The sequence below is a fragment of the Molossus molossus genome, unplaced genomic scaffold (assembly GCF_014108415.1).
Source record: "Molossus molossus isolate mMolMol1 unplaced genomic scaffold, mMolMol1.p scaffold_m16_p_10, whole genome shotgun sequence".
NCBI lineage: Eukaryota > Metazoa > Chordata > Mammalia > Chiroptera > Molossidae > Molossus > Molossus molossus.
In genome coordinates, this window is record NW_023425345.1 from 51,184,544 (window position 1) to 51,199,961 (window position 15,418).

The 15,418-nt window shown below is 42.5% G+C and overlaps 2 protein-coding genes across 8 annotated transcripts in view; both read right to left on the reverse strand.

Moving 5' to 3' along the window:
- Nucleotides 1–9,581, reverse strand: part of CERS5 (ceramide synthase 5) — a 33,720-nt gene extending 24,139 nt beyond the window's left edge. For 3 of the 4 annotated variants that reach the window (XM_036252764.1, XM_036252765.1, XM_036252766.1), the window contains exon 1: nt 9,385–9,581. In XM_036252764.1, the coding sequence (XP_036108657.1) occupies nt 9,385–9,581 (197 nt within the window). The remainder of the gene's footprint in view (nt 1–9,384) is intronic. The other variant, XM_036252767.1, reaches the window with a different exon arrangement.
- A 2,464-nt stretch (nt 9,582–12,045) lies between these two features.
- LIMA1 (LIM domain and actin binding 1) overlaps nt 12,046–15,418 on the reverse strand; it is a 95,075-nt gene continuing 91,702 nt past the window's right edge. For 2 of the 4 annotated variants that reach the window (XM_036252921.1, XM_036252919.1), the window contains exon 11: nt 12,046–14,275. In XM_036252921.1, coding sequence (XP_036108814.1) covers nt 13,258–14,275 — 1,018 coding nt within the window. In that variant the 3' untranslated portion in view covers nt 12,046–13,257. The remainder of the gene's footprint in view (nt 14,276–15,418) is intronic. The other 2 variants (XM_036252922.1, XM_036252920.1) reach the window with 1 other exon arrangement.

The window sequence follows — 15,418 nt, forward strand, 5'->3', positions numbered from 1 at the left end:
GAGAGAGAGAGAGACATTGATGTGAGAGAGACACATCGACTGGTTGCCACCCACACGACCCCATGGGGGCCGGGGACAAACTGCAACCGAGGTACCTGCCCTTAGCAGACACCAAACTCTGGACTCTCTGGTCCGCGGCTGATGCTCTCACCGCTGAGCCAAATCGGCCAGGGCCTGAATAAATTCTTAAAAGGATAGGATTTTTGCTATATACTAGCAAACGTGTTGTTCACATTATTGTACACATATGTGCTTCCTGTGTACAAGGTGCTGCACTTGTCAAAGACACCTATACCACCAAACCCAGTATTTCTTGCACTGTCTGTATTTAATTTTTTAAATTTTCTTTTGAGGACTATTTTTTATTTTATTTTTATTTTTTTAATCCTCACCTGAGGACATTTTTGCATTTATCGTCAGAGTGGGAAGAAGAGAGAGAAAAACATTGATGTGAGAGACACAGAGTGGTTGCCACCCACATGACCCCACCAGGGCCAGGGACAAACCGCAACCAAGGTATGTGCTCTTAGCCGGAACCGAACCTGGGACTCTCTGGTCCACGGGTTGATGCTCTAACCACTGAGCCAAACCGGCCAGGGTGAGGAATATTTTTTTAATTGGGAAATGCGTTCTTAAAACAAAGCAGAGCCCTGGCCGGTTTGGCTCAGCATTTACAGCATCAGCCTGCAGTCCAGAGAGACCTGGGTTCAGTTCCCGCTAAGGGCACATACCTCAGTTGCAGTTTGTCCCCGGCCCTGGTTGGGTTGTGCAGGTGGTAACCACACGATGTGTCCCTTTCACATCGATGTTTCTCTTTCTCTCTCTCCCTCCCACTCTTATCTGAACAAAAAAATGGAAAAATGTCCTTGGGTGAAGATTAAAAAAACAAAAAAACAAAAAAAGCAGAAACTGACTAAAAAGAAAGGGATCTTGCCCTGGCCAGTTTGGCTCAGCGGTTGGAACACTGGCCTGCGGACCAGAGAGTCCTGGGTTTGGTTCCCACTAGGGGCACATACCAAAAAAAAAGAGAAAGAGATCTCTATTACATAACTATCCTAAACCTTGACAAGGCACACACATACTGTGGATTTATAACAGACTATCCTTCACTCCTTATCTACTTGCAGCAAAATTACCTTCACTTAGACCTGTAACAGGGCCTTACAGAATTAAGATGACTAACTAATACCTGTGCCACTTAATGTGCCTACTGGTACTGTGATGAGAAAGATCAGTATCCTGCTTGCATCTTACTTTATTATAAGGGAACTAAGTCTTGAGATAAGAATTACTTAGAGTATGTTAAGTATGTTCAAATGCTTCAGAGAGACACAAACTAATTTAAGAGTACAGTAACTTGTAGTTTTACTTCACAGTAGCTAGTAAATATTTCACTTGCTTTAGAGCAGCAGTTCTCAAAGTGTGGTTGAAAAACAGCTGGGAATCCTTGAGACTCTCATTGTTTAAGAATTCCTCCTTTTCTCAACCACATACATGCATTTCTTTCATTAAAAATATTTATCCTTTCTGGCCGGTGTGGCTCAGTGGTTCAGTGTCAGTCAACCCATGCACCAAGAGGTTGCCAGTTTGATTCCCCTGATTCCCCGTCAGGACACAAGCCCAGGTTGTGGGCCATACCAGTGGGGGGCATGCAGGAGGCGGCCAATCGATGTTTTCTCTCATCAATGTTTCTATCTCTCTCTCCCTTCCTCTCTCTAAAACCAATAAAGAAAAATTTTTTTATCTTTTTTAAATGAATGAGTGATTATACAACTTAATGAATTTGCTTAAAGCAGAAACACACAAACCTGGCTGTGCCAAATAAGAGGTAAATTAGAGAAAAAGGATATCAAAAAACTCTCAGAAAGTTTTTACCATTCTTCATAGTCCAACAAACAAATGTTTGTTAGCGAGACATTAAGTCTATATTTTAGTTAACAATTGTTAAAAGGCACTGAATCAATTCCTCCAAATTCCCATAATTTATCCTTGTGCATACATTTATTACACTGCATTTTAATCACTGATTTTCTTGCTCTCTTCCTGCGGGTAGACATCAAGACTTGTTCACCTTTTTATCCTGGGCACATCATTTGATATCTGGCAATCTGATTTAGTTTGAGACCCTCTGTGCCTATAATTGAGACATCTTACAACTGCTGACACTAACTGAAAGCTAAAGACTACAAGGAAAACCCTTTTTCAGAAACTCCATAATTTTGAGAAGAGATATAACAGTGTGATTATTCTCTGCCTTATCAAGGCTGTGCAGAGCCCATGTATACTTAACTACTTGACAAACTTGTTTGTTTATAGATCATTAACTACTCAACTGAGAAGATATATGCAGAAAAGCAAAACTACAGAGCAATGCTTGGCTAAAGGCACTATCAATAGAAAATTACTCAAAGTAGATGATAAATATTTAAATCATTTAGGAAGTTATTTACATTTTAGAAATCCCATTTTTACTATAATTTTTTTCCCCCAGAAAGGCCTAGTGTTTAAGGCATAGTATGATACACTTAGGACTGATTACCTTCTGGTCCTAAAAACACTGAATCAAATGTGAATTTATATAATTCTCTTCTTGGTTATTAATATTTGTTTGAGTCACTATCAGCAGCGTTGCTTAATAGGAATATAATGCGAACCACATATCCATTTTAAATTTTCTAATAGCCACATTTTAAAAAGTAAGAAAGCAGTAAAATTAATTTTGATAATATACTTTGTTTAACCTGATATATCCAAAATACTACACGTCAATATGTAATCAATGTTAAAAATAATATATTTTACTTTTTCTTTTTTTGCACCAAGCCTTCAAAATTCAGTGTGTATTTTTACACTTAGAAAACACCTCAGTTCTGACTTGTCACATTTGAAATCCCAAAAGCTAGCAGCTACTGTACTATACAGCATAGTTCTAGGTGATTCAGAGAGAATTCTTCACATCTAGAAAAACTGCCTTCATATTTAAGGGAACTAGTTTCAGATTTTTTTTTTTACTTAGAAGTGATTATGGTTAACTCCTTTTTCAGTAACACCTCAACTAAGTAGGAGTGGATTCAGTACAAAGAGCTCAAAACTCAGTGAATTCTTTAAAAGGAAGCTTTTATATGTCTAAAAATACCTCTGGAGAGGAGGCCAAAATAGGTATTATTTCTCCCTTCCCACTCTGTGAGGGTATAGATTTTACTTGCTGTCTCCTCTTTCATGAATTTCTTCTTTACCCATCTAGGAAACCCTAGTTTTCTTTTCTTTTTTTTTTTTTTTAAATCCTCATCTGAGGACACTTCTCCATTTTTTTGTTCAGATAGAGTAGGAGGGAGAGAGAAAAACATCGACGTGAAAGGGATACATCAAGTGGCTGCCAACCAGAGCCAAGGACAAACTGCAACCGAGGTACGTGCCCTTAGCGGGAACCAAACCCGGGTCTCTCTGGACTGCAGGCCAATGCTCTAACCGCTGAGCCAAACCAGCCAGGGTGGAAACCCTAATTTTCTGACTTAGGAAGTGGTCTGGCGAATGTATTGTCTCACGGGATATACCAGGAACCTGACCTCAGGCATGACAGCATTCAGGGTTATCTGCAGAGCATCAACACCCACTGCACAAAAAGCTGGGGAAAGAAGTTTTCTTATGGAGAAGAGGGACACATTAGGCTTCTGACAATCTGGAGCTTATTAAGAGGCGGTTTCTTAGATAAGGGCAGGGTCATGTGACCATCTTTTTCAATCTTGCTCTGCTGGATCTGCAAACCTGATTTAATTCTGTGATTTACAATTCAATTAACACCCAACAGAATACCTTTAGGGGTGCAGTGGAATGGGCAGTCTCCCTTGCAGCCTAATCAGCAGCTAAATCCATTCTTCCCAAAGCCTCTCTTCCGTCTGGAGGACCTATTAACACTGGGTCACAATGCTGTGACATGACATGGTCCTAGGAGGGGGACAGCAGGCCTGTCAGGAAGAGGAAAAAAAGTTCCTCCTCTTCTTAGGGAAGTGGGGGAGAACAGGAAAACCAAAGGCAGTATACAGTGGAGGTAGCAAGGTTTACCAGAGGAAGATGAAATGAGTAGTTAATAAACGTGCGCGCGCGCGCGCACACACACACAATGAGCCACTACTTTTGTTGTCAGTTACAAATGGGTATGTTCAGTCCAGTGAGAGAGAATGGTATTGAGAATGCTCTTTAGATACCCCAGTGAGGTTCCTAGGAAGTAATAGGAGAGAAGAGGGGATTGGAATAATGAATGAGCAGCAAAGAGAGCTCTAGTCTACCTCCTGTATAATTCACAAAATAATTTTCTTCTGGCAATATAAAGCTCCCTTTGCAATACCATATTCAAAATAATGAGCCTATATAGATAATGTCAATATTAAGTTTCAAGCTCCCACTTGAACCCAAGGAACAAGTGCTCAAGGGACTAGATATTAAATCTGAAACAATTTATCTTTAAGATCCAATTTAAGTAAGACATAGTAGACCTAGCATGAACCACTCTTTCCCTCAGATCTCAATCAACAACATAATATTAAAAGAAGTTTTTAAAACCAGGTGGAAGAGTTTCTCTCTCTTTTGATAGGTACAGCGTAGCATAAATTTGTATATGGGGAGAGGGGGAGAAAGAGAAGCTGTAGGAAGGTGCACAACATGCAAATATAGTATGGTGAAATTTAACAACAGAAACAAAGGAATTATAGTTCTGCCACTCTTAATCAAGCCAAACATCTATTTCAGATGAAAGACTTGGATTCCAGTTACTCCTCTGGGCAACTGAATAGATGAAGGTGGACCCTTCTCAAACTGTCAATAAGTATTTACTGACCACATGCTACACCCAAGGCATTTTTGCAAGGTGCAGGCTATCACAATGCAACCAATCAGCAGAAGCCCACGAAGGAAAACCTCCTGTTTTTTGACAGGTAGTTTTTTCCTATCTGTAGTTCTTTAGCAAAATAGTTAGCTAAAGAACAAAATTGTAAACTCTATATTTATTTTCTGAGAGATTCTGAAAACAATACAAATAAAGATAACTCATCAGGGGGCACAGTGAAAGATTCATTAAAATATGTAGGACAATTCAAAAGAAAAAAAATTGCAAAGTTCAAGTCAAACACATTATATTAAGTAATCAAGAAGATGAGCCCTGGCCGGTTTGGCTCAGCGGTTAGAGCGTCAGCCTGAGGTCCAGAGAGACCTGGGTTCGGTTCCTGCTAAGAGCATGTACCTTGGTTGCAGTTTGTCCCCGGCCCTGGTTGGGTCATGTGGGAGGCAGCCACTCGATGTGTCCCTTTCACAGAGATGCTTCTCTCTCTCTCCCCCTCTCACTCTATCTGAACAAAAAATGGAAAATGTCCTCAGGTGAGGATAAAAAAAAAAAAAGAATATGATAATTATGAATTTGTTCTCCAAATCCTAGAATTCTAGGAAGAGGAGATTAAATCTTAACCCTTGAAAGGGGGTTAAGGAACAGGAAAAGATGACCACATTATACATAGTGGCAAGAGCCCCGGGCTGGGGAAAATGATCTGCATCCTGTTCTAGAGCTCTTCCCCCAAGTGAATATGCAACATCTGAAAGGTGGCAGGTTGTTTCTAAGCCTTAGTTTAACTGTCTGTGTTGGAATTCTGGCTCTTATAGTCTATGATGACTACAGAATTGCTTCTAGAAGCTAAGTAGGTAGAATTTGAGAAATGAGAAAATGTAGGAAAGATGACTCACTACCAATATTTCTGATATATCTTTTACTATACTTGATAAGAATGACTTCTATTTATTATCTTTATGGAAGACTAGCCCAATAAGAGGAACTGGTAATCCAGCAGTAAAGTTTATTGCTAACAAAAGTAGTAGGTCTTTTTTTTTTTTTTTTAATGATAAATGTCAGGGAACACAGTTTATTTATTTATTTATTTATTTATTTATTTAATTTTTTATCTTCATCCAAGGACATTTTTCCATTTTTTGTTCAGACGGGGGGGGGGGGGGCAGGGAGAGAGAAACATCGATGTGAAAGGGACACATCGAGTGGCTGTCACCTGCACAACCCAACCAGGGCCGGGGACAAACTGCAACCAAGGTACATGCCCTTAGTGGGAACTGAACCCGGGTCTCTCTGGACCAGAGGTCAACACTCTAACCGCTGAGCAAAACTGGCCAGGGTTAAAGTAGTAGGTCTTAAAGAGAAACAAAATAGCAAGACTGCTTCAGGGTTAAACTTTCCTAAAGATCAAACATGAGATACTGGTCTATACTAGCCAAGAAATATCATACCAGAATGCTTTTAGCTCAGTATTCCCATCCACCCCTACTCCCCTGACACTGGAGCACCATATAAACATTCAGATAGAATTCCCACAGGTACAGGATCTTTTCCAGTGGCCTTGCCAGGGGATACAGTCTTCAGCCACCTGGGGAATTCTTTGGAAATCTGAAGATAATGTAAGCTTACATAAAATGGGTGTTTAGTCCGGCTGGTGTGGCTCAGTGGTTTAGAGTCGACCTATGCACCAAGAGGTCACCGGTTCGATTCCCAGTCGAGACATATGCCCAGGTTGTGGGCCAGATCCCCATAGGGGGGCATGCAGGAGGTGCTAATCGATCTTTCTCATCGATGTTTCTATCTCTCTCTCCCTTTCACTTCCTCTCTCTCTAAAACCAATAAAGAAAAACAGTTTTTATTTTTTTTTTTTTTATTTTATTTTATTTTTTTAATCCTCACCCGAGGATATTTTTCCATTTTTTGTACAGATAGAATGGGAGGGAGAGAGAGGGAGAAACATCGACGTGAAGGGACACATCGAGTGGCTGCCACCCGCACAACCAACCAGGGCCGGGGACAAACTGCAACCGAAGCATGTGCCCTCAGCGGGAACCGAACCCAGGTCTCTCCGGACCGCAGGCCGACGCTCTAACCGCTGAGCCAAACTGGCCAGGGCAAGAAAAACAGTTTTTAAAAAAAAGGGTGTTTATAAGCAACAAGCTATTTCCTCTTGCCACTAATGTGGAGAGATTTCCATATTGGTATATATTTATATGAGAAGCACAGAATCTTTTCCTAGGATAATGAACTTTTGGGGGGAGGGTTGGATTGTGTATTTTCCTTTTTAGTCATTACATCGTCTTTCTTTTTTCAGCTTTCATATAGATGCTAAGGTAAAGAGTACCTGGATCTAGGTTACTCCTAAGAGAGTTAAGTGGTTTGTATCTCCAGCACAATAACATTTATACAATGACTATAATTTATGCTTTATTTATTTATTTTTTATCCTCACCCGAGGACATTTTTCCATTTTTTGTACAGATAGAGTGGGAGGGAGAGAGAGGGAGAGGAAGAGAGAGAGAGAGAGAGAGAAACATCGATGTGAAAGGGACACATCGAGTGGCTGCACCCGCACGACCAACCAGGGCCGGGGACAAACTGCAACCAAGGTACATGCCCTTAGCGGGAACCGAACCTGGTTCTTTCCGGACCGCAGGTGGACACTCTAACCGGTGAGCCAAACCGGCCAGGGCCAATGACTATAATTTATTTATGTATTTAATTATTTATTTATTTTTGATCCTCACCTGAGGATATTTTTCCATTATTTATTTATTTTATTTTTTTAAGCTAGGGAGGGAGGTGTGGAGGGAGGAGAGAGAGAGAGGGAAAGATCAATGTGAGAGAGACACATGAATTGGTTGGAACCTGAAACCGGGGTACTGCCCTTGACCAGGAATTGAACACCTGACCCTTTGGTCTAACCTGGGCACCAAATCGGCCAGGACCAATGACTACACTTTAAAACTGCACCACTGTCCTGGCTGATTTGGCTCAGCAGTTAGAGCGTCGGCCTGCGGTCCAGAGAGACCCAGGTTCGGTTTCCGCTAAGGGCACGTACCTCGGTTGCAGTTTGTCCCCGGCCCTGGTTGGGAGGCAGCCACTTGATGTGTCCCTTTCACGTGGATGTTTTTCTCTCTCTCTCTCTCCCTCCCACTCTACCTGAACAAAAATGGAAAAATGTCCTCAGGAGAGGATTAAATAAATAAATAAATAAAACTGCACCGCTAAGTTCCCAGGGACCCATAAAAGATAATTAGATATTTGGGTTTCATTTGCTTCAATTAAAAGCATCATATTTTTGCACTTGAAGTCTGGCAGAACACTTTGATGACAATATACAAATACTATGAATAAATGGATGAATGACTAGCTAGCTACATCTAACAAATATTTTTAAAAAGATTGTGTGTCATAAATCGTTGGTAAATCAAACAAGTAATCCAACCAAATCAGACGACACTAATTTTTCAGAGTAACAAATTTTATCTGTAACATCCCAGAAAGAGCATTCATGCTCTAGATCAAAGCCAAATGAACAAAAGATGTGTAAGTGCCACCCTCATTACCTGAGACCTGCTGACAAGAAGTCTCCTTTCCAGAGTTTGAGTAGACTTGATGAAAATCACCCACATCTGTAAATCCACATTATAAAGGCACCACATCCAGTCCTCAGTAAATATCTTTATCTTAGACGGTTAGATACAATCCAGTCACTCAAAGAAAGGTGAAATCACTTTTCCCAACACATGGCCTAACAAAGTATGTTGTGATTCTGCTAAACGCACTTAAAAATTTGGCTCAATACAGCAGTTTTCTCTCGTAAACCCTAGGGCTCCCCGTCCTTTCAAGATGACCACTCCTCCTTCAAGATGACCACTCCCCTTTCCATCTCAGGCCTCCAAGGCCCGATCTGCAACTAATCTGACACCTTTCCACACTTTGGAAGCCTCAGGCTCCACCACACCCTACCCCTACAGATTTCTACTCTCCTACGGGCTCTGGCGGAATTTTATGGACACGCACACGTCCATGACCTGACAAACCAAGGTTTAAGGGCCTAACTAATCCTGTTCCCCTCAACTCTCATAGATTCCCATGGGCCCGCTCATTTTGCACGGAACGTCAGGTTCTCGCGTTGACCCTACAGCTTCCATGGCCCCAACTAGCTCAGGTTTCCTGTTCCTCGCTCCGGGTTCCCGGCCGCAGCTCGCACTCAATCTATTTCCTCGTCTGGAGTCCTCGGAGGTTGAGAGGAGGCCCAGAAGACCCTCACCCCTCAAGACACCCCCGGGATCTAACAATGAATGGGCCCAGCGTCCCCCTCGACTCACTCTCCTGCACTGCCCACGCCCCAAGCTCGCTGTGTCTAGGTTCCGTGACCACCTATGCCACCCTCCGCGCATCGCGCGCGGCGGCCCAGGCTCCCCCAGCCCCCTGCTTCCGGGCTTTCCCTACAGTTCTGCTTCCGGCCCTCGGCCTCTGCCTCGCGGCAGCTCCACCGGCCCGCGCGCGTCCCCGGCCCTCCGCGCCGCTCGCTCGCCGGCTCTCACCGCTCGAAGAGCAGCCTCACGGAGAACACGCCCGCTGCCAGCGGGAACACCGAGAGGATGTGCCGGGCCTGCGGGTAGCCATAGCCGTCGCCCGGCCCCTCGAAGTCGGCCCAGCTCACGTTCTGGGGCATCCAGAAGCGTTCGCTCCACAGCCAGCCCCACAGCAGGCCTAGGGCTCCCGCCGCCGCTGTCGCCATCTTACGCCCGCCCCGCGGCCGCCACCGCCGCCGCCACAGCCAACGGAACCCGCGGGGAGGCGGCCCCGGGGCGGGGCCGGACCGGCGGCCACCCCCTTCCGGCCCCTTCTAGTTTCTTGCACGTCTCAGCCGGCCTCCTCCGCGGAGCCGGGCCTCTTCAACGCCCACCTAGCCCACCACAGGGTCCCGGGACCTCATCCTGGGACCCCGCCCTCCAACCCTGGCCACACCTTCCCGAGCCTCCCACTCAGCCCCACCCCGCCCAGAGCTACGCCCCCTCCCAAGCCTGGCCCCACCCCCGCAGGCCTCACAATTCTGGTCCCGCCTTTTTTTGCTGCAGGTTTCGGCCACGCTTCTCCTCTTCTCTCGCCTATCCAAGTACAGCCACACCCCTTGTTTCAGGCCTGGCTCCCTAATGGGGACTTTCGTTTTTTTCTCAGCCCAGCCTATTCAAAGCTGTTCCAGCTCTCAAACAGGCTATACCCATCTCTCTACTCCCAGCCCCCTCTCACTAGGGCTTACCTCGCCAGCTCAGTTGGGTCCGTCTATTCCTCTCCACCACCAGAGGCTAACTAGAATGGTCTCAAGACAGATTTAAAAGTCTAAATCTCTACCTCTTATCTAAGCACAGATAAAGTAGCTATAACTAGTATAGCATGCTTACCCAGAAGTTAAAGGGTTTCAAAGAGAAGGGAAGAAGAAAAACAAAACAAAACAAGCCAGGCATTCTATGTAGACTAGGTTTGCTTTAACTCAGTGGTTCTCAAACTTCAGTGTGCTCCAGCTCAGGCATTAGCTTGTTTCATCTCCCACATGAAGAGTTTGTTACAAGTTTCCTGGGCCCTGTCCAAAGAGTTCAGGGTAGGGTCCATGAATCTGCATGTCTCATTTGTAGCAAACTCATAGGTGGTGCCTTTGCTGCTGGTCTGAGAACCATTGCCTGAAACCATTTTTCTCCAAACCCAACAAAATCTTAATGGTAACCAACCTATATTCAAGATACATTTTTTAAAAAGTAAATCCTCCCTGATCCCATAGGAATTCAAATAAGAGCTCCAAGGAACAGAGAACATGCTAACTTGGCTTACAGGAACCAGCACACAATGATCTTGGTCTCAAGATCTATCTCCAGAAAAAGACATTTGTACCATTTCTCAACCTCTTGGCTATTACAAGATATATTGCTCATGAAATATGTAATGAAAGCAAATTTGGTGCAGCTTCACTTTGGCCAGAAGCGATACCACCAGCAAGATGGTGGAACTAAGCTGGCTCTGTAGCAGTCTTGAAGAGTCTCCTTAAGTATCTCAACTCCCAAACTGGATTCTTTTCCCACCTTACCAACGAGAAACTTCATGCAAGAGAGCTGAGAGAATAAACAACAAACACTTTGTTTGGATGCCCCCCCCCCCCAAGAATATTGTCATCTGGTCATTCTCTTAAAATGACATCTTTTTATTATATTGATTATGGAGCTAGTCCTTGTTTCTACTCTCTATACCTATAATATGTCTACCTTAGCCCTTGAAAGACATAGTAAACAGTTCTAAGTGTAATCTCAGTCCCCACGTACCTGATATACAGTGACATACTCAACTTAAACCCATAAATGCCAGCTATAGGCACTCAGACTTTTTTGTATAAAGTCAGTAGATATTGTACCACATAGATGGCTTAGAGTAGCAGTGAGTCACACAGTAAAGGTAGCTAAACCGAAGCCAGGATAGGATATTTTATGAAGGTCAGCAGGAGCTTCTGGATAATTGTTCAGTGAACAGGCTTTCTAACTGACTTTAGCTTGTGGTGGAGCAAGAGCAGAAAGTAGTACCCTGCCATCTATTAGAAGACCAGACAAAACCCTGAAATACACAGTACCCCTGGAAAACAGATGACTCAAAAGCATGCCTATCTCCAAGAAAACCCACACTCCCATTAAAAACAAAAACATGCCTTAACAATTGGGTCAGTTGCCTGTACAAGCAAGGAAATCAACCAACTATGCCTCTGCTCAGAATGGAAAACAAGTCCATTTTCAGCAGAGGCATTTGGAAATTCCATTATGCATATTAGGCATAATAGTAAGGTAAATGATTAAATGTTGAGTACAATTAACAATAAAAAACCTCCACTGAATCCTGCATTGGTAAAACAAACGGCTCATTTTGAATGCACACATTAATTCTCTTGCCAAGTTGCTTTCAATTTTCAAGAAAAATTTGCCTTCCATCAGGGAGCAGGAAAACCCCAAAATCATCCCAACACCACCACCTAGTGGTAAGATACATTCATAGCATTTCACTTAAATCACATCAGATCTTTTTCTTTTCATATTGCTAAGGTAAAAAAGTAGGTCCTGAGAGACTGTAACAATGTAAAAAAATAATAATAATGGAAAAAGAACACTAAAAAGTTCACATGTAAATTTAAAGCTTTATTGAATAAAAATGTTTCAGACTAAGCAAGACTGTAAGAAAGCAGAATATTTTACATCTCTAAAAATTATTAGAACTAAATCTCTAAAAATGCACTACAAAGAAAAGCCTATCTATAGCTTAAAACACCTCTCTTCCCCACATATAATTTGGAGTATCAATTATGTACAACAAACATACTCAAGTTTTAATGTTCCAAAGCCTTAATACTAGAACCCCACCCCTTACCCCCCCCACCAAAAGGTCTACAATTGGTTTAATTGTACCCTGGGAATACTGTCTGCCATAAAAATCAATACATTTCAGAGCTGACAGCAATGAAAAAACTAGTGTCTCAGAAAGGGGATATCATAGGATTTGGGGGTCTGAGCTCAAGTGGTTTAAGGCGTTATTTTTTTCTTCTGTTATTCCTTCTTAAACTCATTTTGCTCTAAGATGCAACATGGCAAACAGCAAAATAAAAGATCTTATTAAAATACTGAATTTTTCAGCAAATTATGAAAAGCACAGATAACCACCAGAGAAGAAAGCAACCACTTGGGGTATAGTCAAACTTGTTGGCAAATACTATAGTTTATTTGGGAGACTGTGGATCTCTCCAAGCACCAAAGGTACTCAACAGGTGCTTCAGAAAGATTGCTGTGTTATATCTCAAGAATCCAGTTTAGGATGTGGTTTAGAGAGTAGGATGCAAAGCAATAAATTCCCCATATATATCTGAGTAAGAAAATTAACCTAAAAAATTTAAAAAGACTAAATAGTTGATCTCTCAATAGTTGACTACTAAATAATTAATTGGTATTCATTTAAAAATATACAAACTGTGCCCTTTATACTAAAGTGCATTCAGTCATAATGTTTAAGTCTCTAAATCCTTCTGTATGATTGAATTTTTAGTGTAACAATGTACTATACTAATCATCTATCTATTTTATATGGCCCTTGAGGAATACAGTGGAATCTGGACTATATCAGTTGGAATATTCCCCTCCTCCTTTATAAGACCTTAAAGCACATATGTGTGTCATCATGGCTAAAATAGAGGATTTAGGTAATGTTATCTCTAGCATTTAGAGATAACCTGCAGTATGAGATTTTTTTTCAAAGCAAGAACTGTTTCCCAAAATTACTTCCGCATAAATTCCAGTTTATGCTAAGATAACTGTTTACATACATCACTCTGATAAAGGGCAGTGGCTCACTAGCACTATCACAAATGTAAGGCCCAGCACCATTGCAATTTATCATTCCTCATCCTCATCCTCATCCTCATCATAGTACCGATTTCTCTTTATCTGCTCCTCTACAGACAGCTCTTTGACTACGTCTCCCTCCCAGAATCCCACATCCTGGGACTTCTGATTCTGAGTAGTGAATTCTTTAGTGGAGGTGTTGTCTGCAAAGCTGGACCAATTTGGAGACTTGGGTTCTAGTGGAGACTGCTGTTTGAAAAGGTTTCTTTCATCTTCATTTAAGTTTGCACCATTTTCTACAAGATTCTCACTACCCATCTCAAAACCATAAACTTCCCCACTCCTTCTCCTCCCTGCGTCCCCTCCTTTAGATTCCTTGTTTTGCCAGGTTGTTTTTCCCACACTCCCATTCTTCTCAGAGGTGTTGGCATTTTCCACTTGTTTCTTTCCTGCTGCTATTCCTCCTGCAAGCTCCTCACTCTGCTCTGACATGCTCCAGCCCTTCCTGAAAGGCGGGGACAAGTTTTTTGGGCTCTTGACGGAAGTGGTTCGAAATGAAGCTGCTACAGTGAATGGGCGGCTTCTTTCCTTCAGTGAAGAAGATCGTCTTAGCTTCTTCAGATCCAGATCTACATCCTCCAGAGCTTCAGGCTTGCTGATTTCATCCTCAGGAGGCCATTTGGGTTTGGATACTTTGATCCCTTCCTCCAATGTACTTCCCGAACTGCCAAGTTCAGTGGGGGGTGGCCAGGCGATCCTTAACTTCTTGGTTTCAGCTGGCCTATCTTCTTTCTCTGGCTGAGAGGAGGCCTTGGCTTCCATACTTGCAGTCAGCACACCCACCTTAGCAATGGGGGCATCTTCTACCCCTGGGCTCTGAGGGGTCTCCCCTGCATTTGGAAGCTGGGCTGGTCTCTCCAGTGTCTCTTCATTTTCATTTTTGCTTACCCATAGATCCTTGTGTGGTCTGTGCCCAAAACCTTCATCATAGTTGCCTTTAGATTTAAAGAGTTGATTGAAGTGAGGCTTGCAATAGATTCTCCCATGTAATGATGCATATGTTCCTAGACTGTTGTTAAAAGAAAAAGCATAAAGTTAACAAATCTGTATATTCTTATTTACACCAGCAGGCTGAAATCTTGTCATTCCAGTATTTTCAGAAGATGACAAGGGAGAAAAATATCTTTATTTATTTATTTCAAAAAAATTTTTTTCTTTATTGATTTCTAGAGAGAGAGGAAGGGAAAGGGAGAGAGAGAGAGAGAAACATTAATGAGAGAGAACATTGATTGGCTACCTCCTGCATGCCCCCCACTGGGGATTTGGCCCACAACCTTGGCACGTGCTCTGAACCGGTGACCTCTTGGTGCATGGGTCGATGCTCAACCACTGAGCCACACTGGCCAGGTGAGAAAAATATCTTTAAAAGCATATCAATCACCCGGCCAGTGTAGCTCAGTGGATTGAGCGTTGTCCCATGGACTGATTCTCAGTTCGATTCTCAGTCAGGGCATATGCCTGAGTTTTGGGCTTGATCCTCAGTAGAGGGCATGCAGGAGGCAGTCAATCGATGTTTCTTTCTCACATCAATGTTTCTGTTTCTCTTTCCCTTCCTTTCTCTCTAAAAAAATCAATAAAAACATATTTTTGAAAAAATCATATTTTTAAAAAAGCACACCAATCACCTAAGATTCTCTACCTTTTTAAAGCACAATTGTTTTATTATCCTTATAAAAAGCATGCTTGCCCTGGCTGGTTTGGCTCAGCGGTTGGAGTGTCGGCCTGCGGACCAGAGAGTCCCGGGTTCGGTTCCTGCTAGGGACATGTACCAAAAAAAAAAAAAGGTCATTTCCAGACCTGACCCATCACAAGATATCCTTCTACCTGGTATATACTCCCATTTTCTAATAATTTCATTACCCTTTGTCAAAACTGTTTTAAAAAATTCATCTAGGAAGTCTTGCCTAGATAATCCCACCTATCTCTGATTACTTATATATTTCCTAAGTAGTTACAACCTATGACTACTTATAATGATATTCCTTTGTCAAAAGTTTAATCTTCTTCCTCTTAGTTTCCCATTTGTGTTATAATTTAAAAACATATCTCTACAGGAATGGGTGCAACCAGCTGGCTCTCAACAGATACTGGTGGTTGAATATAAGTAAGCTACAGTTAGTACACAGGAGAACAGTGAGCAGTAGCAGGGAAG